This window comes from Magnolia sinica, chromosome 13 (genome assembly GCF_029962835.1).
Source record: "Magnolia sinica isolate HGM2019 chromosome 13, MsV1, whole genome shotgun sequence".
NCBI classification, from domain to species: Eukaryota; Viridiplantae; Streptophyta; class Magnoliopsida; order Magnoliales; family Magnoliaceae; genus Magnolia; species Magnolia sinica.
In genome coordinates this window covers 11881821-11908414 of record NC_080585.1, presented here as the reverse complement: position 1 = coordinate 11908414, position 26594 = coordinate 11881821, and the positions used below count along the sequence as shown (strand labels likewise).

The 26594-nt window shown below is 37.8% G+C and overlaps 1 protein-coding gene and 1 non-coding gene across 2 annotated transcripts; one reads left to right on the top strand and one right to left on the bottom strand.

Annotated features, from left to right (window-relative positions):
• Positions 1-9729: 9729 nt before the first annotated feature.
• On the bottom strand, positions 9730-9839 carry LOC131224584 (small nucleolar RNA snoR97). Its single transcript, XR_009161057.1, has one exon. It is a non-coding gene; the product is annotated as a small nucleolar RNA snoR97 (small nucleolar RNA).
• Positions 9840-12715: 2876 nt separating this feature from the next.
• On the top strand, positions 12716-23411 carry LOC131222817 (vacuolar-processing enzyme-like). Its single transcript, XM_058218021.1, has 9 exons — positions 12716-12978; positions 15406-15570; positions 15662-15818; positions 17091-17176; positions 17275-17474; positions 19886-19934; positions 20029-20241; positions 21969-22175; positions 23007-23411. The coding sequence occupies exons 1-9, from the start codon at positions 12778-12780 to the stop codon at positions 23187-23189; spliced, it is 1461 nt and encodes a 486-aa protein (XP_058074004.1). The 5' UTR covers positions 12716-12777; the 3' UTR covers positions 23190-23411.
• The last annotated feature ends 3183 nt before the right edge of the window (positions 23412-26594 follow it).

Sequence of the window (26594 nt, the reverse complement as noted above, 5' to 3'; positions counted from 1 at the left end):
TCCTCATTGGTCCATGTCATCACTCACTTTAAAAAATAATAATGAAAGAAAAAATCTAACTCCAAACTATTATAAAAAAAACCAAAGGAAAAAAAAAAAAAAAAAAAGCTAGAGAAAAAAAATGAGAAAAAAAGAAAAAAAAAACCCAAGGATCCATGCTCCACTCATTGCTTCTGCATCCCTCCTCTCCACACTTCTTCACATCTCTGTCTCCCTCCCACTCTCACTCATTGCTTCCTCCTGAATCCTCTCCACACTTCTTCACATCTCTCTGTCCCCCTCCCTCCCACTCTCACTCATTGCTTCTTCCTCAATTCTCTCCACACTTCTTTACATCTCTCTTTCTCTCTCTCCCCCTCTCATTGCATTTGGCTAAACAACGAAAGCTCTCTCTCTCAAAGGAATTAAGAAAGAAGTACTTTTGTGGTAAGTAAAATGTTTTTCTTATTCTTATTTGCATGTATGCCAAAATTCAAGTATTAAACTGGTCCGATTATAAGACTCGTTTGTTTCTCCATTGTAAATATAAATGGTAGGGTAAAATTAGTTTTCATCGGTGTTTGATAGAGAAAGAAATTACCTTTTTAATTATGCCAAAATCGGATGTAATGCTACTAATCGAACAAGAATTGTATTTCATTAAATATGTAGGGCTCACCATAATTTATGTGTCTGATCCATGATGTCCATCTGTTTTACTAATTCATTTTAGGGCATTAGACCAAAAATGAAGCATATCTAAAGCTCAAATGGACCACATCACAGAAACAAGTGAAACAATGACATCTACAATTAAAAGCTGAAACTTGGATCATAGCTCATAAGGATGTGCATCTGTCATCCAACTTGGTCATCAGGTCACACAAAGATGGATGAAGGGTAAACACATATATCATCTTGATCCAAACTTCTGTGGCCCTAAAAAGGTTTCAATGGTCTATGTTCAATTCCCCAGTTTCACGTGGTGTGGTCCATTTGTGAAATAAATGGCCGACAGCGTGGATTAGACACATACATAACGGTGTTCCCTGCGGATCTTACTCTCGTGTTTTAATTTCTCAAATTTATTGCCAAGCAATCCAAACAGCTATAGCTGTCAACGTCATACGAAAACATCAATATATAATCCTAAACTTGACTCCTACGGCTGGTCTGGGCCCAAAATTTGAGCCCATTTAAAAATTGGACCTGGTTTAGTGTCATATTTTGTCATGCAGGATGCCCATTTATGATTTCAAGAGATTTTGGTCTAGATCATGCATGATTGGTACACTTAAGGGGTGTTTGGATTGTAAGTTATTTAGATAAGCAGGACTATTACAAAAAGTATGGTAGTAGAGAACAACTAGATATAAAAACAAGTGTAAATTCACCTTCAGACAAAGGGTAGTTGTCTTTCAAACAACTTCCTTCTCAACACCATTATTCACATTCAACCGTATCTTTTCCCTTTTCAATTTCTTTTTAGATGCAGTGCTGTAATCAGGAAAATTAAAACGTACATTGAGGGAGAACTGATCATCAATAGCCCTTTAATTGTTGTAGTCAATTCAGTTTCATTAAAGGAACAAATCCCCCGTCAACATTTAATTAGAAATTTGTAAAGAAAAAGATATTATAGGAGTGGAAATATGAATTGAAGATAGTCACCTAATCACATGGTTTAATTGATAAACCATGTGATTAGGTTGCACTGTCACACAATTACACTGTCACGCAATCATATTATATCCTCGAATGTAACCATATCATACTATCACACAATCATATCATATCCTCCAGTGCAACCTCATCACATAGTACGATAATCATATCACATTCTTAAGTGGAACCATATTACACTGTCACACAACCATATCATATCCTCCAATAGAACCTCATCACACAGTATGATAACCATATCACATTCTCAAGTGGAACCATATCACACTGTCACACAACCATATCATATCCTCAAGCGCAACCTCATCATATAGTCTATCAACCATATCATATTCTCAAGTGGAACCACTTTACATTATCACACAACCACATCATATCCTCAAGGGTAACCTCATCACTTAGTCCATCAACTGTATCACATTCTCAAGTATAACTCCATCATACTGTGACAATATTATATCAACGCCTCAAGTATAATCTCATCACATAGTCCATCAATTGTATCACTTGCACAAATATATGTACCTATTCTAATATAGATTCTACTATCTTACATGGTGTCTGCCATTTCTTTCATTTATATTTGGAAATTTTCTAACCCTACAAAAAAACACAAAAAACTATTTATCTTACCTGCATTGGGACGCCTTCTAATAATCCAAGCCATCAATCTTAAATAGTTATTAGTTCCGGTACACAATTCATGGGCTGCCATGCAAACATCATATAGCTTGCTCTTACAAACACAAGAACAGGCTTTTCAAAATTTCTTTTTCTTGCTATGGAGTATTCCCTCTGAATTGTAATAGTAGTGCATGGGTAAGGAAGATTGAGTTAAAAGTAGATAAATTTGAATAGTTAAGAATCTTGATAGATATGATAATAATTACTAATCCCATGAAATACGCACTACAAGTTAACTTGGAAAAATAAAAATTTCAATGCACATTTCAAATCCATTTAGCATATTTAAAATTTCAATTTCAGCCCAATTCAGAAATCATTCACAAATTACCAAGACATTTGGTAAAAGGAGTCACTACAAGAAAACTGGCCTTTACCGACGGTTAAAACAGTCGGCAAAGGCCCAGAAACCGCGGGTAAAGCCTTTCTTGGCGGTCAGGCAAGCGCCGACAAAAGTGTCGTCGGTAAAGGCTTTACCGGCGGTTATACTGAACGCCCCTATAGGTAAGATTTACCAGCACTTTTATAAGCACCAGTAAAGGCTCGTGAAATAGTCGGTAAATGCCTGTGCAACTGCCGATAAAGGCATGTGGAAGTGCTAGTAAAATGTCTGTATATGTGTACGCCAATGTTTATTATATTTGATTGAAAACTGCATTTTTTTTACAAATTTAAAATTTAAAAGATAATATTATATAAATTCTATTGTCAACTTTGTTGTCACACTCGAATTAGCATTTTTACAATTGTTAACTTCTGAAAAAGCACCTACAAAAAATATGTTAGCTTTGTCCTTCGTAAAAACTAATATTGATAGAAGGCAATTTTGGCCATGCATGTAGCCTTTTTTCTATTCATTAAATCGCAGAAATCAAGCCTAGCAATTCCTATAATTCAAGCCTAATAATGATCCGTAATGGTTGTAAAATGGGCATGTAACGAGAATTTGTGGGTTCTTCAAAGGAAAAATCCATCAAACCTAAGCTCAGCAATAATCCATCATTAGCCAACCCTCAAAATAAATATTAAAATAATAAGTTAAATGGTTCCAAATACATTTTTTTAAAAAATCTATCAATCCAGCTCCTATTCATCCTAACCTAAATCCTGTAAAACAAAATAACAAAAAGAAATTAGTTACATCCCAAATAACAAAAAAAAAAAAAACATATATATAGATATTTGTAATGGACATCAAGAACTATGCTAGATATTTGAGGAATAAACCACATCTGCAAATCAATGCCCTAATTTTTTATTTTTTATTTTGACGAAATGCCCACAATGGCTATGAAAATGATGCGTTTTGTCATTTGTTGTGGGTGTTTTATACTTAAGGCAGAGACTTGTGAGAGAGGCTGACCAGCATGACCACAACAATAATCAGCTGCAGGCGGTTGTGTCGCTTAAGGAGGTTCCTGAATGGGTGCTTGACTTCCTTGTCACACGGTGTAACGTCTTGAAAAAATTCGTACAAAGACCCAAGTACCACTTCAGGTAGAAATCCTTAAAGACTGTATACTATGGAAATTAGATGAAAAATTAATTAAGTGCTGAACTAAGTTAATCGGTGGGTTAGCTTGAACCACTATCTATACGAATTGCAAGACCCAAAGTTATTAAAATCGCTAACTCAACATTACTTGAAAACCTCGTGGAAATCCCAAAACCCAGTTACTATCGGGAGCACATTGAAACTTCGTATCGGACCTGGACCGCACGTCAAAAGTCCGATGTCCGCGAAATTATAGGGTTATGACCGCCATATTGGGCTTGACAACCATCATGAGAATCGAGCCCAAATAGTATCCAGAAACGCACAACTTGAGCCTTGAGCGAAGTGTATGAGAAACGCGAATATCTTTAGAAAATGAACCTAAACTTAGGTGAATTGGACCGTTTGCTTACGAGCGAAATTAAAGACTTTAGACCGTCAGTTTTTTTGTCAAACTTGACCTATGGATTAGAGAAATTTTCCTGCACATATCCATATACTTGTGGCCCCGATCGAGTGAAATCGACCGTTGAACTGATACAGGTCCTCCACGGTCGATCCGCTAATCTGATTGTGCCGAAATTATAACCTGGCTTAGATTCATTATCGAGGAACTTACCCTACACTGTAGGTGAGTAATGGACCTCCAGATGAGTCCCGTTTGCCCAAAACGGACACCCTTTGGCTATAACCTAAGTATACCATGGCCCTGGGGCCATTTACATTACTTATGGGCCTATATGAGGACTTTAAACCACCCCTCTCTCATTCCATACGAATTTCTTTAACCCTAGGAGAGAGAAGAGAGAAAAGAAAAGAAAAGAGTAAGGAGAGAAGGGAGATTCCTGGAGATCGTTGCTGGGATCTTTACCCACGACTCCACATGCCATTTCGCCTCCCCACCATCGCTACACGAACCTTTCTAACTACGATTTGGGTAAAGAATCGTAACCCTAATCTTGCTTTAGAAATTCAGATAGAGTGATCAGTGAAATAACTAACCTATTTCATAATTTAGGTACCCGTTGTCCCGTTTACGGTAACGTAGGATTCAAACCGCATCCGAATCAAGTATTCTGACGAAAGGTGTGGACTATAAACATTTAGGTTATGGTTTTCAAGGCTTTCAATGTTAATAATGATTTATGTCTGACTTGATTGCTGTCATATGATCCTAGTTACGATGTATTAGATAAATTATGCATGTGTGTGAACTATGTGAATATATAATGCATTCCATGTATTTGTTGAAATGTTTGAATGAAATTGCAATTATGATTTGTGCTTGCCATGACTATTAATCCAGAATACATGTTTGTTGTATGTATGACAACTCCTTTGTGAAAGAATTTGCCATAATATATGCTATAACTAATTTAGTACATGTATGTAGTATTGTACAGTCTAAGTGTTTGATAAAATGTCTAAATGGGAAATTGTTTGATGAATTGCTTTTAATAAGGGTGTTGAGATAAGATTCTTAACTACCTTATCCATATTTATAGTTTCCTTCATGTAATGTAAATTGCTACTATGTGATTTATGGATGAAATGCATATGTATAATAATATGTTCAATGTGTTTGATAAAATGCTCAAATGAGAATTATGTTTGAATTGTTGTTAAATGCTGTTATGATTAATATACGTGACTACCTATTGCATTTGAATATGATTGGGACTACTACGTAGTCCAGGCAATGGGTAACGGTTTCCAATTGAGTGGTCGAACTAGTTTCGCCACATTGGATACGTTCAATGAATCCGAGTCGTACGGTGATTGTCAACAGTAGTTAGGCCACGTGGAGTGCTTACGCGCTCCATGTCGATAAATTTAGTTTGCGCTCATACCAATCGAACTTGTCAAATAACTCGATTAACTTATTGTATATTTACCATGTATGGACACTACTGCTTAAATCTAAGGTACCACTTACTAATGTAAAGCTTATTTCAACCATTGTACCACAATCCGCTAAGACTCATGAGCCGGGCGTTATGGTGTATGAGACACCGTGGTCGAGCTGTTGGCCTACGCTGGGGTAACGAGCCTCCTCGTAGTGTCCAGTGAGCAACCCAAATTCATGAGCCGAATATGGTGGTGTATGGGACACCGTATTTGAGCTGTCGGCCTATGTTCAGGTGACGAGCCTCCCATAGTAACCTCGAGTATAAACACTTGAATTTACCTATCCACTATTTTCATTAGGGGTGATGCCCTACAACTTGCCTATCATATGTGATTAATTAGGATTGATGACCTTAGATGGATTCCCACTTGGGTTGATGATATAAAGGGAAGTACCTTAGCTTTCCGAATCTGCTGTATGAATAAGCTTAATCAATTACTTGGTTAACATGACCATGCACCGCATTGCATGTGCTTTGGCGAGGAGGCGCACGTTTAGGGAGTTTGTCATGCGTGATCGTTAGATAAAGTCGCTGCGGGAGTGCAGGTGAGGGCATGCATCATTACTGCATATCATTCCTACATTAACAAGAGTAATTAGGAAGTAATTGCTATATTGTTTTATCATTACTGCTTGATTGAATTGATAACATGTTAACCTTTGCCTTATAGTACCACTGAGCTGATTACTCACTCTCACTCTATAACGGTGTTTTAAAACACCAACCAGACTATATTATAGTTGCAGATGACGATGAGACTTACACGATGGAGCTGAATTTCTTAGACGAGGAGGAGGAGTTCTCCTACGTACAGCTCTCAGGCGGGTCTGTGTAGACCTAGAGCTGCGTCGCCGGGATTACAGGGTTATGGATTAGTTGGACGCTTTATGTTTTGCCATTTTGTAAATTTTAGAAACAATACATATAAACATTTAGTCCAGTTACATACTTATACTCTGGAGATTGTAAATCGCTTACTTGTTCAAATATACATGTTACAGCCTTTCGCTTGCTTAATCAAATTACCTCTGGAGTATGATATGCCATTTTTGGAGTAATCTCACTCATATTTAATGCACTAATATGGATAACATTTAAACATTATTATCTATGTTGCATAAGTGATGCGTTGGATCTCGGGAGTTGAGCTTTGCTCGACCCTTGAAATACAGGGCGTTACACACGGCTTGCCTCCACAAGCTTTAGGAACTTGGACACAAAGAAAACTTCAATATAATCCATCACCAATAAGAGAGATTTTGAATTACTATTGGTCTTACATCCAAAACTTAATTTCGTTGAGATTTAATATCGATTCCAGTGAAGAAATTGGTGTTTTGAATTAAAACTCAAGCGGATTTGAAAGATTTTGTAGACATCCCACCCAGGCTAATATCTTGAAAAGGCAAGGACAATCCGGACTATGATCAGTAACCTAAACTCGAAAACCCTAATCTAAACCCAAAACCCTAACTTGAACCTAAAGCCCAAATCCGAACCCTTAGAACCTCACAATCCAACTCGAAATCTCAAACTTAAAACCCATTAGAACCAAATTAGCATGAAAACCCACCTATTCGAACTCAAAAGCTGGAAAGAAGACTATCGGATGAACCAGTGCACCAAACGAGGACCACACGCTCGAGCCTGGCCCGAACCCGTCTCGGGCGGTAGTTTGACTATCATCGGCGGTACTCCAATTACCTCTGCTCGTAGGGCACGTGTGTCCTCTTAGCAACAGCTGACCCAACGTCCGAAAGTCAACTTTCCTTCAGAATTAACTCCCATCCAACCTTATTGATTATTTTACTAACCTCAAGAGCCAATGAGAGCATGCCACATGACATTCCTCTCCCCTCAACCAATCCTAAGTTGCCATGTCAGCATTTACCCATCTCAAACCTAACAATAATCACATTGCCATTGGAGAAGGCTATAAATAGCCCTCTCCTCTTCACATTTCACACAACAACTCCCACTTTCTAAGTAAGAAAGAGAGGAAGGGAGGGAAGAAGAGAGTGAGAGTGAGGGTAAGAGAGAGCTCTCAAGCTTCCAAGATCAGATTTTTCTAGCTATCTCTTAGCCTCCTCCTAACCTTCTCAATCCCAAGTCTAGCCCGGATTGGTCAGGGTTCAGTCCATGTTATCTACTTAAGTTTAAGTCAAAGATCCATCCATTTCATACCCAAGCATTCATCATTACATTTATTCCCTTCTCAACCCCCCTGCTCCTCTAGATTGCTAGTGAACATATGCTCTGTGACTTGTCGTACATCGGATCCTGTTACATCTGAAACTCCTAGTAGTCTAGTCCACTTTTCTTACATCTTTGCAAAAACGTCATCACATCCACCTTCTACATACACTATTGGACGTATGCTCTGTGGCTTGCTGAAATCTCGGATCTTGCCGCATCAGAAATCCGTGTGTATGCCTAGTCCCATCTTGACCATAACATCCATCATCCCTTGAGATTATTTTTTCACACCAAGTAGAGACCGTACCTTTGTACGGGCAGAGAGGGTGCCTAATACCTTCCATCTTTGTAACCGAGGTCCCTTACTCAGAATCCTGGATCGTAGACCAGGAGTTAATCTAAGGTAGGAGAACTTTCGAATTTCTCCAACCATACATTTTTCGAGGGTTCTAGCCGACTGCGGGATTCTAAGATTAATTGACTAGTGACGACTCCAACATCCACAAATCAGCCTACTAATTTCCACCTATCACTCCTAAAAATATTTTAAATCCGCGTGCGTGCGATTTCCAGTGTCCATAGATTCAGACCTATAAACTCATCATCTAACATTAAAAACACATAAAAAGGTAAATGGAATTGAGTTTTTCTAAGAAAACTTTAGAAAGAAACACAACTGAAACAAAACTCACATTCTATAAGAATGACACAGAGAATTGAGAATTGAACTGAAATAGGCCTCCTATTACAAGTTTACCTTGACAGGACAATGGCAGAGAGGAGAAAGTGTGCTAGTGTCATATGTTTAAAGATAAAGCTAGGCATTTGTAAGACAGATAGGAACAATTAATGCATACACACACAAACAAAAAGATTCAAGGTCTGTAATAGATCCCATAGGAACATCTCTATAGCCCTGAATCAACAGATCTACTGATAAACCATACCGACCATCCCAATTTATTCGTGTTATGAGATCCCTGTCAAATGCTACCAGTAGAAAAAATAGTGCCAAAAAAAAGAAGTGTGGTGAACTAATTTGAAAAGCACACAGAAATCATAATTATAAGAAAAACTCAAGAAAAACAATGCCAATAAAAATAACTAAGTGCATCGTAATAAACTTTTCTTTTTTAACTTGAATGCCTTACCTTTCTTTGGATTTCTTTACTTATAGTGACCAAAGGAAGTTCAACAACCTCTTGACCACATATTCCAAGGATTCCAACTGATGATACATATGAACTGCAGATTAAAAATACAATTATCAAAACAGTTATGATCTGGAATACAAAAGGTGCATAGAGATGGGAATGTAAAAGTTTGAATCTTTTGCAAAATTTTATTTTGGTATGAAGATGCTAGCTCTTACTTTCCAGTTAAAACTGCACAATCTATCCCACCAATTCAGCATGGTTAAGGGAAGAACAAGTTAAAAATAAAAGAGCAAAAACTTCATTAATAAGTTAAACTAAGCCTGCAACATTTGTGGGGAAACTTGAAATTTCCACTAATGTAGAATGAAATTACCATCACAATGGTGAAGTTGGAAAGGTTAGGAAACCAATAAAGCAAGTGAATAGGATAACAAATAGGTAGTTTTTCATAACAACAATGAGGTGGAGGTGCGAGTAGCCCACTATGTTATGGCCTGAGACTAAATTATTCAGATGGGGACACATGCGAGCCAAAATTCAATGCACGGTGGGACTCACAAATTAAGGGTTGTGTATTAAGTAAGAAAACAAAAAAAATCAAGAAATGGAGTTGGATGTTAAAAAAATAATTAGTGCTGTTATTTAACTCTAGTCTCTTAGATAAGCAATAGAGAAGAAGCTGATGACAACATCCCATTTCTATGAGTTTTTCAGCCTCCATGCCCACCTTCGTTAAAGGGCAGGAGAATAGTTAAATTCATACAAAATTATGCAAATGATTACTCCTTTTTGCCTCCCGCTGGTTAGATGAACCAAATAAAAAATAAAGAAAGAATTCCACATTTTTTTACTACATTTTAATTGATACTGGATTGCACAATTGCATTCCACACCAAAACAGAGAGACATGTAAATTAATACATGATCCAATTGATTAATCAAAAGTCTACCATAAACTAAATCCATTAAACAAATGTACAAGGCCATACCAAATTCAAAAGTGAAAAAAAAATACACTAATTTGATTTTCCAAGTGTAAGATTGGTGTAGATTAACTCAATGTTAAAAAATGACAAATAATATATGATTATATTTTACAATCGAGTCCCAATAAATCAAAAGTTAAAGGATTGTTTCACCAATTTGATTTTGGGACTATGACTTGCCAATTAAAGAGACCACAACTTAGCCATATTGATCTCTAACATATATAGAGGGAAAACTTTCATGCAATTAGTTTTTGAAAAAGGATGTTAGTAACTAGCATTCTAGAACAAAAGAACATCCATTTCAGTTAGTTGGTGAAGCAGATGGGATCTTCAAATTTTAGTATGCATTTGAACGGGACAGGCCAAGCTCTGTCCAAACCGAGCCAAAATAGTCCAGCCCAAGCCTAACTCTAAATGTATATGCAAAATTTTTGGGATCATGACCAAAAATGATTGGAAAAACAGATGGACAGTGTGGATATAGAATAAATGCATCAAGGTGGGCCCCACGGTAAGGGCCACACTGTCTTGGGTGAGGCGGGTCTCACCTAATCCACTCCCCCAACTTGAATGGCCTTTTTGTTCTCACCCCAAACCTGCACCATTGCAGCACTTTTTACAAGCTGTTAGTTACTTTTAGTTTCCTATTAGGTTACTTATATCCTCATAAATCTAGGGTGAGCCAGCCTGCGAATACACATTTTAAGCTTGGACTAAAGTTTTACACCAAACCACTTAAAAATGTGTCTACTGGCAAAACCTGGATTTAACCAATACAGGGATCCAGACGGGCTACTGAAATATATGTTACCCCTCATAGATGTTCACCCACTTCTATTCTAGGGTTTCCACTATAAATGACCATCCACGCACAGATTTCAATACAACACTAAACGCCCATTGTTTTTTCCCATTCGTAGCCATCCCTACAAGACACCTCAAACCATTGACCTAGTTCAAGTCCTCACAAGAGCACCTGACCATCATCCACATCTAAGTCCCACTCGTAGGTGATTGCCAGTAGATGTAAGAAATCAGAACAACTAAAGGGCTATTGATGATCAATTCTCCCTCAGTGTACGTTTTGATTTTCCTGATTACAGTACTGCACCTAGAAAGAAATTGAGAAGGGAAAAGATATAGTTGAATGTGAACACTGGTGTTAAGAAGGAAGTTGTTTGAAAGACAACTAGCTTTTGTCCGAAGGTGAATTCACACTTATTTTTATATCTAGTTGTTCTCTACTACTATATTTTTTGTGATAGTCATGCTTATCTAAATAACTTACAATTTAAACACCCCTTAAGTGTACCAATCATGCATGATCTAAACCAAAATGCCCTTGAAATCATATATGGGCCATTCGGCCTGACAAAATATGACAGTAAACTAGGCCCAATTTTTAAATGGGCTCAAATTTTGGGCCCAGGCCAGCCGTGGGAGTCAGGTTTAGGATTATATATTGATGTTTTTGTGCGACATTGACGGCTATAATTGTTTGGATTGCTCGGCAATAAAATTGGAAAATTAAAACACAAGAGGAGTAAGATCCGCAAGGAACATCGTTATGTATGTGTCTAATCCATGCTTCCGGCCATTTATTTCACAAATGGACCACACCAAATGAAACATAAGAATCGAACATAGACCGTTGAAACCTTCTTAGGGCCATAGAAGTTTTGGATCAAGTTGATATATGTGTTTACCCTTCATCCATCTTTGTGTGACCTTATGAACAGGTTGGATGACAGATGCGAATCCTTGTGAGCTTTGATCCAAGTTTCAGCTTTCAATTGTAGACGTCATTGTTTCACTTATTTTTGTGGTGTGGTCCATTTGAGCTTTGGATATGCTTCATATTTGGTCAATGCCTTAAAATGAATTAGTAAAACGGATGAACATCGTAGATCAGACACATAAATTATGGTGAGCCCTACATATTTAATGAAATGCAATTTTTGTCCGATTAGTACCATTACATCCGATTTTTGGATAATTAAAATGGTAATTTCTTTCTCTATCAAACACTAATGAAAACTAATTTTACACTATCATTTACATTTACAATGGAGAAATAAACGAGCCTTATACTTGAACTAGTTTAATACTTGGATTTTGACAAATGTGTGAGAGAGAGAGAGAGAGAGAGAGAGGAGAAGAAGAAGAAGAAGTAGTGGGGAGAGGATTGAGGAAGAAACAATCAGTGACAGTGGGAGGGAGAGAGTGAGAGATGTGAAGAAGTGTTGAGAGGATTAAGGAAGAAGTAATGAGTGAGAGTGGAAGGGACAGAGATGTGAAGAAGTGTGGAGAGAAGTCCTTATCGTTGGGTTTTTTCTTCTCGTCTTCTTTTTCTGTTGTTTTTTTAATTTTTAATTTTATTTTCCTTTGGTTTTTTTCTTAATAGTTTCGGTTTTTGTTTTTTTTAAGTGAGTGGTGACGTGGACCAATGAGGATTAGGCAATTTGGGAGTCCCTAGTTACCAAATAACAGAGGATCCGGACTCCGGCATCAGACGGCAACAAAACGGCCACGTCAGCGACCTTGGTGGAGTGGATATTTTTTCTTGGCGACTGAGAAGATTCATTGCATCTTCCTGCACGACTATAAAGCAAGACAGACATCGAGTCCGACCTTCACCCCTCTCATTTCTATTCCATTCCGGAGCGGGTTTTCGACCCGATACGATGGCCCGTTTCGTAGCCTTAACCCTTCTCGTCCTTCTCTCACCGATTCTCTTCGCCAATTGTCGCATTCTCGACGAAAGTGTCCTCAGGTTGCCATCCGATGGTGTGGATTCGTTCACCGGAAGCGATGATGACTCGGTCGGGACGAGATGGGCGGTTCTGATCGCAGGATCTTCTGGCTATGGAAATTACAGGCATCAGGTCTTTTTTTTTTTTTTCAGTGAATTTTATTTTTTTAGATTTTTTTGGCGATTTTGACGGTTTCGATGGTTGTTTTGTTTTAATTTTCAAATATTCGTATTTTTTTGAAGCACGATTGCAGTATGGAAAACGATCCGGTGCTTTCACTTAAACGTGGTACACGTGTGTGGGATCGAAACCGTCGTCTGGTGGGCCAACCGTTGATGGTCCATACTGCAAGTATTATATGCTTGTTTGATGATCCTAGCTGCTGATCGTTAGGAATTTTGATGATTGCAAATGGACGGTTAGGGAAAAGAATCCGACCCGCAACTGGTATTCAGCGGGAAAGATTTCTTCAATTGGAAACTATGATTATCCAACTATAGTGATTTTTGGGGAGTGGACCATTTATGGCATGGCCGAATAGATGAATGGTCAAGATCACCTATATGAGTGCTTCAATCTAGTAACGACTGCTTGTAGATTTCAATCTGGTTTGATCATCTACCATCATGAAAATTACCGTTTTGTTTGGGTTGATCAAGGGCTCCATCCGATCTCGACCCTAATTTAGGAAAAAAGAATAGTAAAATCGTGCAGTTTATGTATGACGACTTTCCGTTTTACACTGAATTCTGATGAATTTTCCGTAATTGAAGTTCTCTGATATATAAAATTTTTTAATTTCATGTTTGGCCATTGAATATTTGTTTATTCATCCAAGGTGGGGATGTTTCCAAAGGCTCTGAGATGTTTCAATTGCTTATGTAGAAAGAGGCTAGTGAGTTTGCCGGCACTTCTGCTGGAGGTGTTGTTAGATGGTCTCTGTGTTGGGGATAGGCTCCCTCTGTCTTGATGTATTCCATTTCTTTAAATTTTTAGTTGAAAATGTTGGATCAATTGCCATGAGGCCCCTTGATCTTGAACTTTGGTGGTGGAGACCTACGTAATCCCCACGATGATTTGCTAATCAAGATGTTTAAAACCATTTCTATTACTATCAATATTACAAAATAATATTTATTTTCTAAGATTGGTTTTCAATCATTCAAGTCAGAGGGTTAATGTTGATTACTGTTTCCAAAGCATGAGGGGGGCGTTTCTCTCACGACTTCTCTCCTCAGCTTTTGGATGTCGATCGACAGTCCCAATCTCTTATGTTTTCAATAAAAAGAGGTCTCACGCAAAACTAGATGGTCAGTAGTATATCATCCAACCAGTGAATCATTCATTGTCTATTCTTGCTTGTATGACATCCAACCCACCCAATAGCTTGGCTGGCTATGAAGATTACCTAGCTCAAAAATAAGGATAATCCACTACCAGGTGGGCCCCACATGATGAGTGGATTCGCCTTATTTTGACAACAGGTGTTCTTCATGGTGGAGCCAACCTTTTTAATGGTTCAGATATTGTACAGGGGTGGCAATCGGCCGGGTTTTGGGCTGGGCCAGGCTACGCCCAGGCCGATCTGACATTTAAGACCCAAGGCCCTAGCTCGGCCTGAGCCCCCAACCCAGAAAAAAAAATTGGTTGGGTCTAGGCCTGGCCGACCTGACTTGAAAACTGATATATAAAAAAACCTATTTCCTCCTCGAATTTTCCTAATCTATTTGTGATTCTGTTTATCAAGTGGGTCACACAAGCACAAAGAAATAAACATTTTAAAGGAATGAAACCAACTGTCCACATTCAAGATAGATGGTTGCCTAAGGATTGGAATGACATATTTGTAGGTTGAGCACCCCACCTTGGACCGTGCATCTCATGCTCTAACTTGGACTGTGCTACGCGGTATCATTTTGCAATCTGTTATTTGTTCTGTGGTTTCTCCTGCATGTGGTTTTATATTGACCACACCATCCATAGTTGCATCAGCTTGGTGGTAGAATAGAATATTTGGAGAAAAAATCAGTTCTTCCCAATTTCCACCTTTTCATCTTTATATTATCTTACCAGAAATGCTCGTCGTGGTACTGGTTTTAGCATTTAGTTGCAGACTTCATAGCTATTTCTCACACAGCCAGAAAATTAAGAGATTGATATGAAAATTCTGTTGATGCATCATGTTTAGCTGTTTCCTCTTTGTTTGGATGAATTAGTGAATTGAATTGCAACCAATCAGTTTAATCAAGCAAATCTACAAAAAGTGGATGGTGTTTCCTAGTATTCATAATGAGGAAGTGGCCCTGAAACTGCAGTCTGTGTCTTTTGAGTCCAACCCAAGGGCGACAAAACTGCAGTCTGCCAATGACCATGTTTTCACATGGGCCAAGTCTAGTTCTATCTTGTTTGATTTCCTTTTTGGTTTTATCCTGTTTGAGAGTCCAAAGCCCTCTAACAATCTTAATTTTTTACTTACCCCCCCCCCCCCCCCCCCAGGATTTAGATCAATGGATTTATTTCATTATAATGTGACTCTCTTACAACTGAAACAATTTTCAGGCTGATGTATGCCATGCATATCAAATCATGAAAAATGGTGGACTAAAGGATGAAAATATCATTATTTTCATGTATGATGATATTGCTTACAACGAGGAAAACCCTAGGCCTGGGGTCATCATTAATAACCCACATGGTCAAGATGTTTACGCCGGAGTCCCCAAGGTCTGTTTTTCTGATCCAACTTCTTTCCCAAGTCATAGGATCAGCTGATTGTCTTTGTACTTTCTTAGACCTTGGAATTATCTCATTGCAGGATTATGTTGGGGATGATGTTACTGTTGGAAATTTCTTTGCTGTTCTCCTTGGAAACAAAACTGCTCTCACTGGTGGCAGTGGGAAGGTTGTCAATAGTGGTCCTGATGATCATATCTTTGTATTTTATACTGACCATGGTGGTCCTGGGGTCCTTGGTTAGTATTTCTAAGCATATATTTTTGAGATTTAAATTTCTTTAGGATATCTTTGTATATACAATGCACTTTTCCAATCACATCAGCTCGATCTTGATGTATGGGATGCCTAATCATCAATTTGAACCATCCATTCTTTCATACAACTAGGGATGAACCATGGTGTGAAAATCACGCTGTTTGAATGATCCTAGGCTCCGATCAATAGCATGGAAAATGGACAGTCAAGGTTGAGTGGATAAACAGAATAGGAATCATCATCATCTTGAAGCTTTTATCTGATGATAGACCCACTTTATATCGCTTATGATTCAAAGTAGCACTTTTGTTTGATGATTTTAACCATGCGTCTATGACTCATTAAAGACAGCCGTTTGTAACAAATTGGCCTCATTCATAGGGTTAGGATCATTTGATCGGAGTGATTCTTGCACCATGATTTGCTCCCAATGGAACCATTGAATGAACCATCCCAATTGATGATTGAGCATCCCATGTGACCCGATCCCCCCCACCCCTGCATGCACGGACACAAAGTTCCAACAAAGTGGAAGTAGGTCATCTCAATTACAAACCCCCCCACCCCTGCCCCCGCACGCATGCACACAAAGATCCAACAAAGTGGAAGTAGGTCATCTCAAAAAAAAAAAAGAAAAAAGAAAAAAGAAAAAAAGAACTGTAGGCATTAAACAGAAACAACCAATATCAACGAGGATGATAAATATTGGTTGTTTCTTTATATAGTCGCAATTTATTTTTTGAGTTCAACATAGAATGGAAGTAATCAAAATTTTGGACGAATTATTAACTTTAGATAAATTCAGACTAATTCTACTTTGGTTATTTCAATTAGTTGCACCTGGATTATTGCAAAATAGATCAATTTTATATCCAAACACAACCATAACTATCTATTTGTATCTCAGCAGTCTGTTCATGGTTAAAATGCTTGATGTCTCAACTAAGAAAGTAAGAATTGCTCAAGTTAACTTGATTTATTCAAGATTTGGGTCCGATTTTCTTGAAGTTTAGTTTGACGGCTAGTCAGCCAGAATCACAAAAGGTTGTTCCTAGTCATAAGACCTCATTCTAGTCCTTGACGCACACCTATATTTTCCTGATAATTTGAATGTAGTTCGAGTTTCGAGTTTCTCAAATGTTGGTTTCTTTTCCTTTTGTCTGACTGGTTGTAATGTCGACTCTGGTAGAAAATTAGATTTTTTAGTTATGAAACTGACGCTCCTCAACATTCGTGTTGTGGTTTATTATCAGGGATGCCAACCTATCCTTACCTCTATGCGGATGATTTAATAGAGGTTTTAAAGAAAAAGCATGCCTTGGGATCTTATAAAAGCTTGGTAATTTAATTGTGTCGTTGTTTTTATTTGTTCTGTTTCATTGTGTTTGTTTTGAGTAGCTATGACGTTGGTTGTTGTAATGATGTGGTATTGTTTAGGTATTTTATCTTGAAGCATGTGAAGCTGGGAGTATATTTGAAGGTCTTCTCCCAGAAGGTTTAAATATCTATGCAACCACAGCATCAAATGCTGAAGAGAGCAGTTGGGGAACTTATTGTCCGGGAGAGTATCCCAGCCCTCCTCCAGAGTACGACACCTGTCTAGGGGACTTATATAGCATTTCTTGGATGGAAGACAGGTATGTATGTTTATCCACCACAAGTTTTGATTTGCTAAAAGTATAAAGTAATACAATTGCTGTTTTTTTTTTTAAAATAAAATAAAATAAATAAATAAATTAATTAATTATTTCTTTACTTCAACATTTTCATGGACATGCATCCATCCCAGACAAGGATATGGATATGGATTTCTGAAGTAGGAATTCCTCAAAAAACTGAAAAATTCACGGCGTCTATATGTGTCATGTTAGTTCATTTCAGAGTAGTGCTGTTTTAAGAAAACGTTGAGTTTCTTATTTTGCAAATAAGACAAATGGAGTCTTTGAATAACTCAAATATGGCAACTTTCTCTCTCATTGTAAAACTAGACAAATTTAGTCCCACATCAGATAAGAGGCAGGATGTAAAAGTTGTTTATAAGGGCATCCCTGCCCTTCTTTTTATAAGGGCATGCAATTGTTTGTATGAGCCTGTGGTTTATACTTTGCATGCATGCATCATTGCCAGGAGCTGAGGAGCCTAAACTTTTGGTGGTGGGAGTCTCACCATAAGTTAGGGTCAGACCAGGTATTCGCCAGATGCAGTGGTAGTTTCGTAATTACATAGACCACTGACTGTTAATCACACATAAGGGAAGCCTAACTGTCACTAATTACAGTTAGTTTCCTGAAGAGTCACAAACAGGGGTTTCTTGAATAGGTGGTGACTGTCTAGAATGACTGAATGATCAGATTAAGATACCACAAAGTGGCTTTTTAGTGTCCATAAAACCGAAATCCTGAAGCATTGTAATGCAGGGACATTTTCACACTGGGCTTGAGTGGGGTGTCCAGTGTGAAGCGGGGGCACACTTGGGGTGGGCGGCCCCATGTGATGTGGGGCCCACAAGGGGGGTTTGGCCAGGGCCTGACGTAGGCTATGAGACAAAGGGATTGATTCGCCACGTTCTATCAGTTCGAGCTTTTAGAGAAAGTGGTTAGCTGTCATGCGTCACATTGTGAGAACACAACAATCTAGAGTTTTTGACCAGTATTTCTCTATCTGTAATGGCTTCAAAATTCTCCAACTAAAAACCCTCCTATTGATGCTCTTATGAAATTTGTTACCAGGGAACATAATTCAGAATTCTCCAAGCATTGGGATGTTTGAAGGTTGTTTGGGTGTTTATTTGATTTTGCAAGTTGAAGAAATGTTCTAAGAACTGAGAGGATTGGGCTTGTTATATACTGGGGCTGGTTTGCTAGAACCCTCTTGCAAATAAACATCATAGGTCTGTGTAGGTTGACCATCGTCTTAAAGAAAGTGATTGGGAATGCACCTCAATCATTTCTTCCTACATTTTTCTACCTCAAATAACCTGTTCTACCATCACAGTATTTTATGTAATATCCGCATGAGTAAAGTTATATATCAGGATATCTTGAAGTAAATCTGAAATTCTAGGCTTTGTCTTCTCTTGTGATTCCTAGTTGGATCTCTCTCATGAATACCAAGGCACAAGAAAATATTTTGTTTTTGTTTGGTCGAATATTTTGTATTTATGTCCATCATGATAACCCAGCATGGGCATCTACCCTTTTTTAACACAACTCCTTGAAATGGGAAATTCTTAGGGCCTGTTTATTTTGCCCATTTCCCAGGTAATGTGAAGTAATTTTGTCATCATTACTGTTTTACCACTGCCAAACCAACCAAAGGAATGGTCGGTCAAATGCAGATTATTCAGCAAACAAGTAATCTGTAATCATTGCACCTTTTCATGCAATTACTGTAAAATCTCCATTCAAACAGCAACATCTAAAATTGCCATCGTTGTGATTTTACCATGTATAAATCAAATAATGTAAAATTGACATCATTGCTTTTAAATGCGGCTGGAGTCGGGAGACACCTAAAGTAATTTGTAATGCGGCTGCGGTAATGGGCAAAACAAACAGGCCCTTAAAGCATTGTTATTGGATCAAATTGGAATAATTAATACAATAGGGAGGATTACCAAATTGCATGTGCCTTGGCATTCACAACAGAGAAGTAGCCCTCCTGTCTCAGGTATGTTGTTCCTTTCAAGTCCAACTTGAAAATTACATCATTGCAATGTGGAGGCTAGTCCTGCAAGATGAATACTGAGGATGGTAATTGCATTTGGTCAGTCAAATGGTGCAATTCAAACTAATGGTACAATCGAAACACAGCTTTAAAAGTTTTAGAAATGTTTAAGAATGAACCATTCCTGTTGATTCATAAGCTTTAGCATCAGTTCTCTTTTTTGTTGTCCTTTTTATTGCCTATTCCTCTATTTAACTTATCTTGTTGGGGTGAAATTTTGGGTTGATGGTTAAGGTTCCGTACTAAGTTTCTGCGGAGTCTGCTATTTTACTATTAAACTTTGTGTTTGTTGCGGTCGTTAATTGCTTCTTCCCATGCACAGTGATATACACAATTTGCGGACTGAAACTCTGAAGCAGCAGTATCAGCTGGTAAAAAGCTCACAATTTCATTTCTCCTAGTTTCCTATTCCACACTTCAGCTACGTTCGTGAATTTGAAAGTCTTTGTTGATGGGAATTCGCAGGTCAAAACCAGGACTTCAAACGACAATACATATAGTTTAGGTTCCCATGTTATGCAATATGGGAATATAGGGATTAACAAGGATCACCTCTTCTTGTATATTGGCACGAATCCTGCAAACGATAATTTTACTTTCGTTGAGGAGAATAAATTGCTGCCATCCTCAACGGCCGTCAACCAACGCGATGCAGATCTCCTTCATTTGTGGAATAAGGTTGGTCTATTTCTTTGTCCATAGCTTAATTTCTTTAACTATACAGTCTTGATATCACTATGTCCTAAATTCTCAGACTTGAGGAATTATATGATCCTTAACAAGAAATGCAAAGTGTCCTCAGGCCTGATTTTTGTTCAGGTGGTGCATGCACTTTGGCATTCCGGACCAAGGTATTCAATAACAGTCGGCATAGCAACTAATGGCCATTGGACTGATACGTTATGGGCCATAATGGTTGACTTTTTTTTTTTTTAATATATATAAAAAGAAAAGAATGTGAAAAATATTGGAAATTTTTAGAAAATTGAGAGGATTCCAAATATATATTTTTTCTTGTTTTGAACATGTTTATGATGGTCATAGATATGAATATTGGTATTGTATTGGTCGATGCAGCCGTATCAGCATGAGACAATACGCAATATGGGGTTGTATTGGCCCAATACAAAAAAAATGACCTGTATTGGACTGCATCAGTCAATGAGCCCATAAAAGCACAATTTTGATTTTTTTTTTCAAAATTTCACTTATGTGTCCTTTTCCTTTTTCATTTAAACCATGGTAGAAGTTTAAAAACTCATTTTAGGTTAGACCTATTTTGGGATCAAAACAAATGATTTGACAAATCGAAGCAAAGTGGACTATTATGGGAAAAGTCGGAAAGAAGGCTAGGCCTTTACTTTCTTTTTTTTTTTTTAAAAAAAATTATTATATATTTTTATCTTCTTTTTGTTTTATTTCACTGTAACGGGCCCTAGTTCACCAAATCATGATTGATTTGTATTCAATTAGGGTCCATTTTGTTGACCTTCAACAAGTCAAATCGACAGACAACATTCTCATCAAAGAATGGTCCGTTACACTGTCATATGCATGTCCAAAGTACAAAAAAAAATAAAATTGTTTCTTGAATATCTTATTATTCTCTCTCTTTTTTTCCCTTCATATTTTCCTTAATTCTTTGGCTAAAAAAAAATTCTAGGGCTGATATGCCAACTGATACCGACATTCCGTACCAGGATGATGGTATGACAGAGCATTTTTCGTAAATATGTTATCTCATGTTGTTGATGATAATTAACCTAGGAGGTTTAGACTAACTTCAAAACTCCTATATTTAATATTCTAAATATCCAAAATCAATGATTCAATATAAATTTGAGATTAAATTAAAAAAAAAAAATTAGGATGAGTACTGTCAGGCTATTTGGGGGGATTTGGGCTCATTACGGTCCGAAATTTTGACATTGGCCGGTACAATCCCGTATTGCTGTTGTTACCATTATGGCCATTATGTAACCATTTTTATATACCCTGTTCTGGACTGTTAATCTGATGGATCAGTGCAGATGGACCATGCCCCCAAAGTAATTCCCAGATTGGAAGGATCCCGTCCATCTAAAAATCTGGCTTTTTTCCATTTTATACAAATATGCTGCATTCCTTATGTAATCTTCTACTGGTGGGCTACGAATCTAGGGCTAGGCTCATTCTAATAGAATATATGGCGAGGCCTATCAGATCAACGATCTGGATTACTGAAATATGAGCCCCGCATGTACAACAAATGCAAGGCCCAAGGAAATTTCATCTAATTACGTATACTCGGGTTGAAGATCATATGATTTCTCTTTATATTTTCTGGATCTGTCTTTTGCATCGAGGATGATCTTCCACTTGGTTTGCTATTTTACTGGACTAAATGTTGTTTCGTTTTAATTCAGTACCGGAAATCTCCTGAAGGCTCTGCTAGGAAACTTGATGCTCATAAGCAGATACTCGATGTGATGTCTCATCGACTCCATATAGACAACAGTATGGAACTCATTGGGAAGCTCTTGTTCGGATCTCAAAAGGGCCCAGAGGTTCTGAAGACTGTCCGGCCGGCAGGGCAGCCTTTAGTCGATAACTGGGAATGCCTTAAGGCAATGGTAAGTCCCCATGCCCAGCCTTCCTACTAACCAGCTATTCCTCTGATCAGACATGTATGACTGAATAGGGAGTTATTTGATGCTCTGGCAGCGTATGACGCTTGATAGGCGAGCACTCAAAAATTGCACATGTGCATGCATGGACTCAAATTGAACTAAATTACGGAACCTATTATTGCTAAGTCACGGTCTGAAAATCAGATTGGTTGAACAATTCTAACCTCTAATTAGAATTTACTTATTTGCTGAAATAGGACAATTGTTTAACTGTCCAAACAATGTCCATGAACTTGACAGTCTGATGATCAAATAAGTGTAATTTTTGGTTCACAATACATCTAAACTGGGACACATAATTCGGACAGTTTAATTTGGATTACTTGCATGTATGCAATTTCTAAGTATCTGCATATCATCCATCACACTATACTAGAGTATCAAGTTTTTCTCCAACTCAAACTCTCCAATAACACACCCTCTTAACTGCTGCTGCCTTTTTTTTTTTTTCTTTGTGAAAATCACACCCCATGTAGCAGAAGGGACTTTGCATAATATTGCTGGAATATTAGCAGCCAATAGGTATCTACGCCCGTGTTGATTGAGAGATACACCCTTTCCTTTCTATGTTAAGTATTCCAAAAGGTACATGTTTGTGAAAGGATGTGTCCTTGATAGAGTGGAATAGCGGTCTTGCATCCAACCCCAATTAGTTGGGATAAAGCTTAGATGATGATGATGATGATAGAGAGAGAGGGTGTCTAAAACAGCTGCTTACTATCTGTATACATTCTAATATCAGAATATTTCTAAGTTGGGTTTTGTTTAATGCAGGTCCGGACTTTTGAAACACACTGTGGATCGCTCTCTCAATATGGCATGAAACACATGCGCTCTATCGCAAACATCTGCAATGCCGGCATTCGAAAGGAGACAATGGCTGAGGTCTCTGCCCAAGCATGCATCAATATTCCCGCTGGCCCTTACAGTTCTCTTCATAAGGGATTCAGTGCTTGATGCTGTATTGGAATCTGGTTCTCTACACTGCATGTAGCCGTAGTAACTGGTATTGTCATGTAAATACAGCTTAAAGAAAACATATAACTGGTGTATAAAGAACCTTTGCTTGTTAGTAACGTGCTTGTAAGAAAACGTATATTGATGATTATCCAAGTTATCATTTACCAGTGTCTGGATGTTGTAAGTGTGGAATGTCAGTCTGAGATCCGAGCTTATTTCTGGACATGCCTCACATGGATTGGACGACTTGGGAGGAAGGTAAAAATATATAGCTGGTTAGGAGAAAGAACCAGACTTGTACCTTTCTTTTTCTTGAGAAAACCTCTCGTCTGAGGCCCTGTTTGGTTGCCTCTTAAAATTGAATTCTTCTCATTTTAGTTAACAGTAATTATGTATTTTAAATTTTGGTAAGGATTAAAAACAATTTCGATAACCCATGATTTTTATAAGGCTGTGTTTAGATGCAACAAATATCATATTTCAAGATGTTTTGCAACAAACTAGAATTAGTAATCTTGGAGGTATTGTGAATTTGTTGCAATCAAACACAGATTAGACAATGTCTTCTAATACATAATCACTGTTAACTAAAATGAGATGAAATATTTTTAAGTGGCGACCAAACAGGGCCTGATGATTAGGATTATTGAATCAGTTGGAGTTTTGGCCTGTGGGCCATCCCTGTAGCTTCTGCAGAATCAACAGTTTGGGTACTCACACATGTGCCACGTGCGCCAGCTTTTATTCATCGATTGGGTCTCTCTTTGGTCCATCTCTGTGATAATGGGTAGATTCTTCACTGGCTGTATTGGCTGAGAGAAATGAAGAAACAGAAGCACGTTCTCAAGCCGTAAAAGCTGCTTTTATATGGAGTCTGGTGGGCCATGCCACCTATGGACTATATACCAAAAATCTCTCCGGTGGGATAATCCTAACCTTTGATTTTCGGCCTTGGAATTGGTGATTACAATCCCACTAGTAAGAAAATTCTCAACTAAGTGGGGGTATGCCATGATTACTAGCATTTTGGAAATTGGATCATTTCCAACAATCGTACTCTTTACATATCACTCTTTTTGATACACTAGATTTATACGTTACTTCAGCACCATTTAAAGAATGGTGGTAGCTCTTCTAACATACACATGGTGTAGTTGTGCGGCAATTCAGACCCTCCAAATTGCTGATCCGACTGTGGAAGAAGCATTAAATGATGTATTTATTTATTTATTTACCCATAGGATAATTTTAACCTTCTGATTTTCCCTTCCAATTTGCACCACTGGCGGTTTTACTTTTGACCATCCATTTGCTAGCCATTTAATTGGATGGTGAGGATTGCTTGTTTGGTGTGATTTTAGAGATGTCCTCCATCCACAATTTGGATGGTCGGGGGATAGTAGTGCATCAGTGAAACTTGTGCGGAAGATGAGTCACCACCATTTTGTAAATGGTGATAAACTAATATAGGAGTCATTCTCCTAAAGGGCCATTGGTTAGAACTCACGACTCATTTTGCCAAAAATTAACACATCTCTTCAAAATAAGGCAGCTCCACTATGGTCACATGGATGAGAAGATGGGGAAAAAGAATATGAGCAATGATATATACTTATGCATGGTTACATCTTTTTCTCTTAAATCTTGATAATGTGACATTCAAACTTATTACTTAATTAAGGATATGGTCCCTTGTGATGCGGAATCCCATGAAACCCCAAGGTATAAATTTCTACAGTGATCTAAAATTCTGGTGGGGTATAACAAAGAAAAATGCAAATTAAGGGATGAAATTATTTTCATTTTTCATAGCTTACTAAAGTTTTGGATCAAAGTAAAAATTGAGCCCATGGAATTTCCTGAGGTGCTGGTTCACATGGACCATTTAAATTTTGAAGTCACATCATGTATAGTTAATTCTTTAAAAGTTTGCACCTTCCATGCGAACCAGTAGACAGCTGCTCAGTTCGCACCATAAGTTGCAAACTTTTTGAAAATTCTCACACGTAACATGAGTCTAAAATCTGGACAGTTTACGTGATGCAGCATCCCATAAAATCCTTAAAGCACAATTTTTACTTTGATTTAAAACTTTGGTGGGCCATGAATAAAAAAAATTCTCTCTTAATTTGCATCCCTTTGGTATTGCCTACAAGAATTTTAAATTAAGATAATCTGCATCCCCTGGACTGTTTAAATTAGATGCCCCATAAGACGTATGCAAAGGTGCGCACATGAGCATGCCTCTCTCTCTTTATATATATATATATATATATATATATATATATATATATATACAGCCGAGCCATCAAACATGGGTTAGAAGTGAATTTACCAGTTGGACCAATCTGCGAATGAGCGGGCTTCCATTGCAATGTAGTGATGAACCTTTCATTCTAATTCAGTGCTCTCCAAACTGTACGAGTTCTCTTATCTTTTAAACCACGTTGAACTGAACAGCCTCACTTTCTTCTTATCATCTTTGCAATGTTTTCTAGTGATTGGGTTGATAAAAACCTCCCACCTTCTTAGATTTGGAATTAGTCTGGATTAGATAAAAACCTTCCACCTTTTTAGATTTGGAATTAGTCAACAGTTGGGTTTCCGTAGTTCTTGGCCATTAAAAACCCTGGTATATCATTTATGTCCAGTGGATTTGCCAATAGGCTACAGTGGCCATTTTACCCTGGGTATAGGTTTGCATGTATGTGTAGAATCCAATTTGATGTTTGTGTTTTATCAATGCCATTCATACTTTTTCCCAGCTCATTTTATATAATGAGCCCAAAAATAAAACAGATCCAAAGCATAATTGTATCACACTATATGAAACGGTGGAGATTAAACACCTACCTTTAAAAACCTCTTATGAGCTACAAAAGTTCTTGATCAAGCAGATATTTGTCTTTTAATCTTCATCCAGGTCTGTGTGGCCTCACAAACAGGTTGGATGGAAAATAAACATCATAGCGGCCCATAGGAAGGTTTTAACCCTGTGTGTCATTGCCTCACCGTTTATTGTGGTGTGGCCCACTTGAGCTTTCCATCTGACTCATTTGCAAAACGATGGATGGCATTGATAAAACAGAAACATTACAGTGAGCCCCACAGTGTCATGAGACTAGGGGATATCGGTCGTGACCGGGTCTTGCAATCCGCGTCTACTCTATTACAGTACAGCAAGATGTATTGTATCATTTTTTCGGTTGTCCAATTCAAAAGGAAATCCGGCTATAGTGATATTTCATCGCTATTTTGAAAATGGTCGTGTGGTGACGTGTCCCACTCCGGACAAAGCCAGCGTGATAGCTCCACCATATTTCAATTTTTATTTGGACTGTGCTGGCTTCATTCATTTAGACATGGACATTTTAAGGGCTGATTAAGCACTACATGATAGAA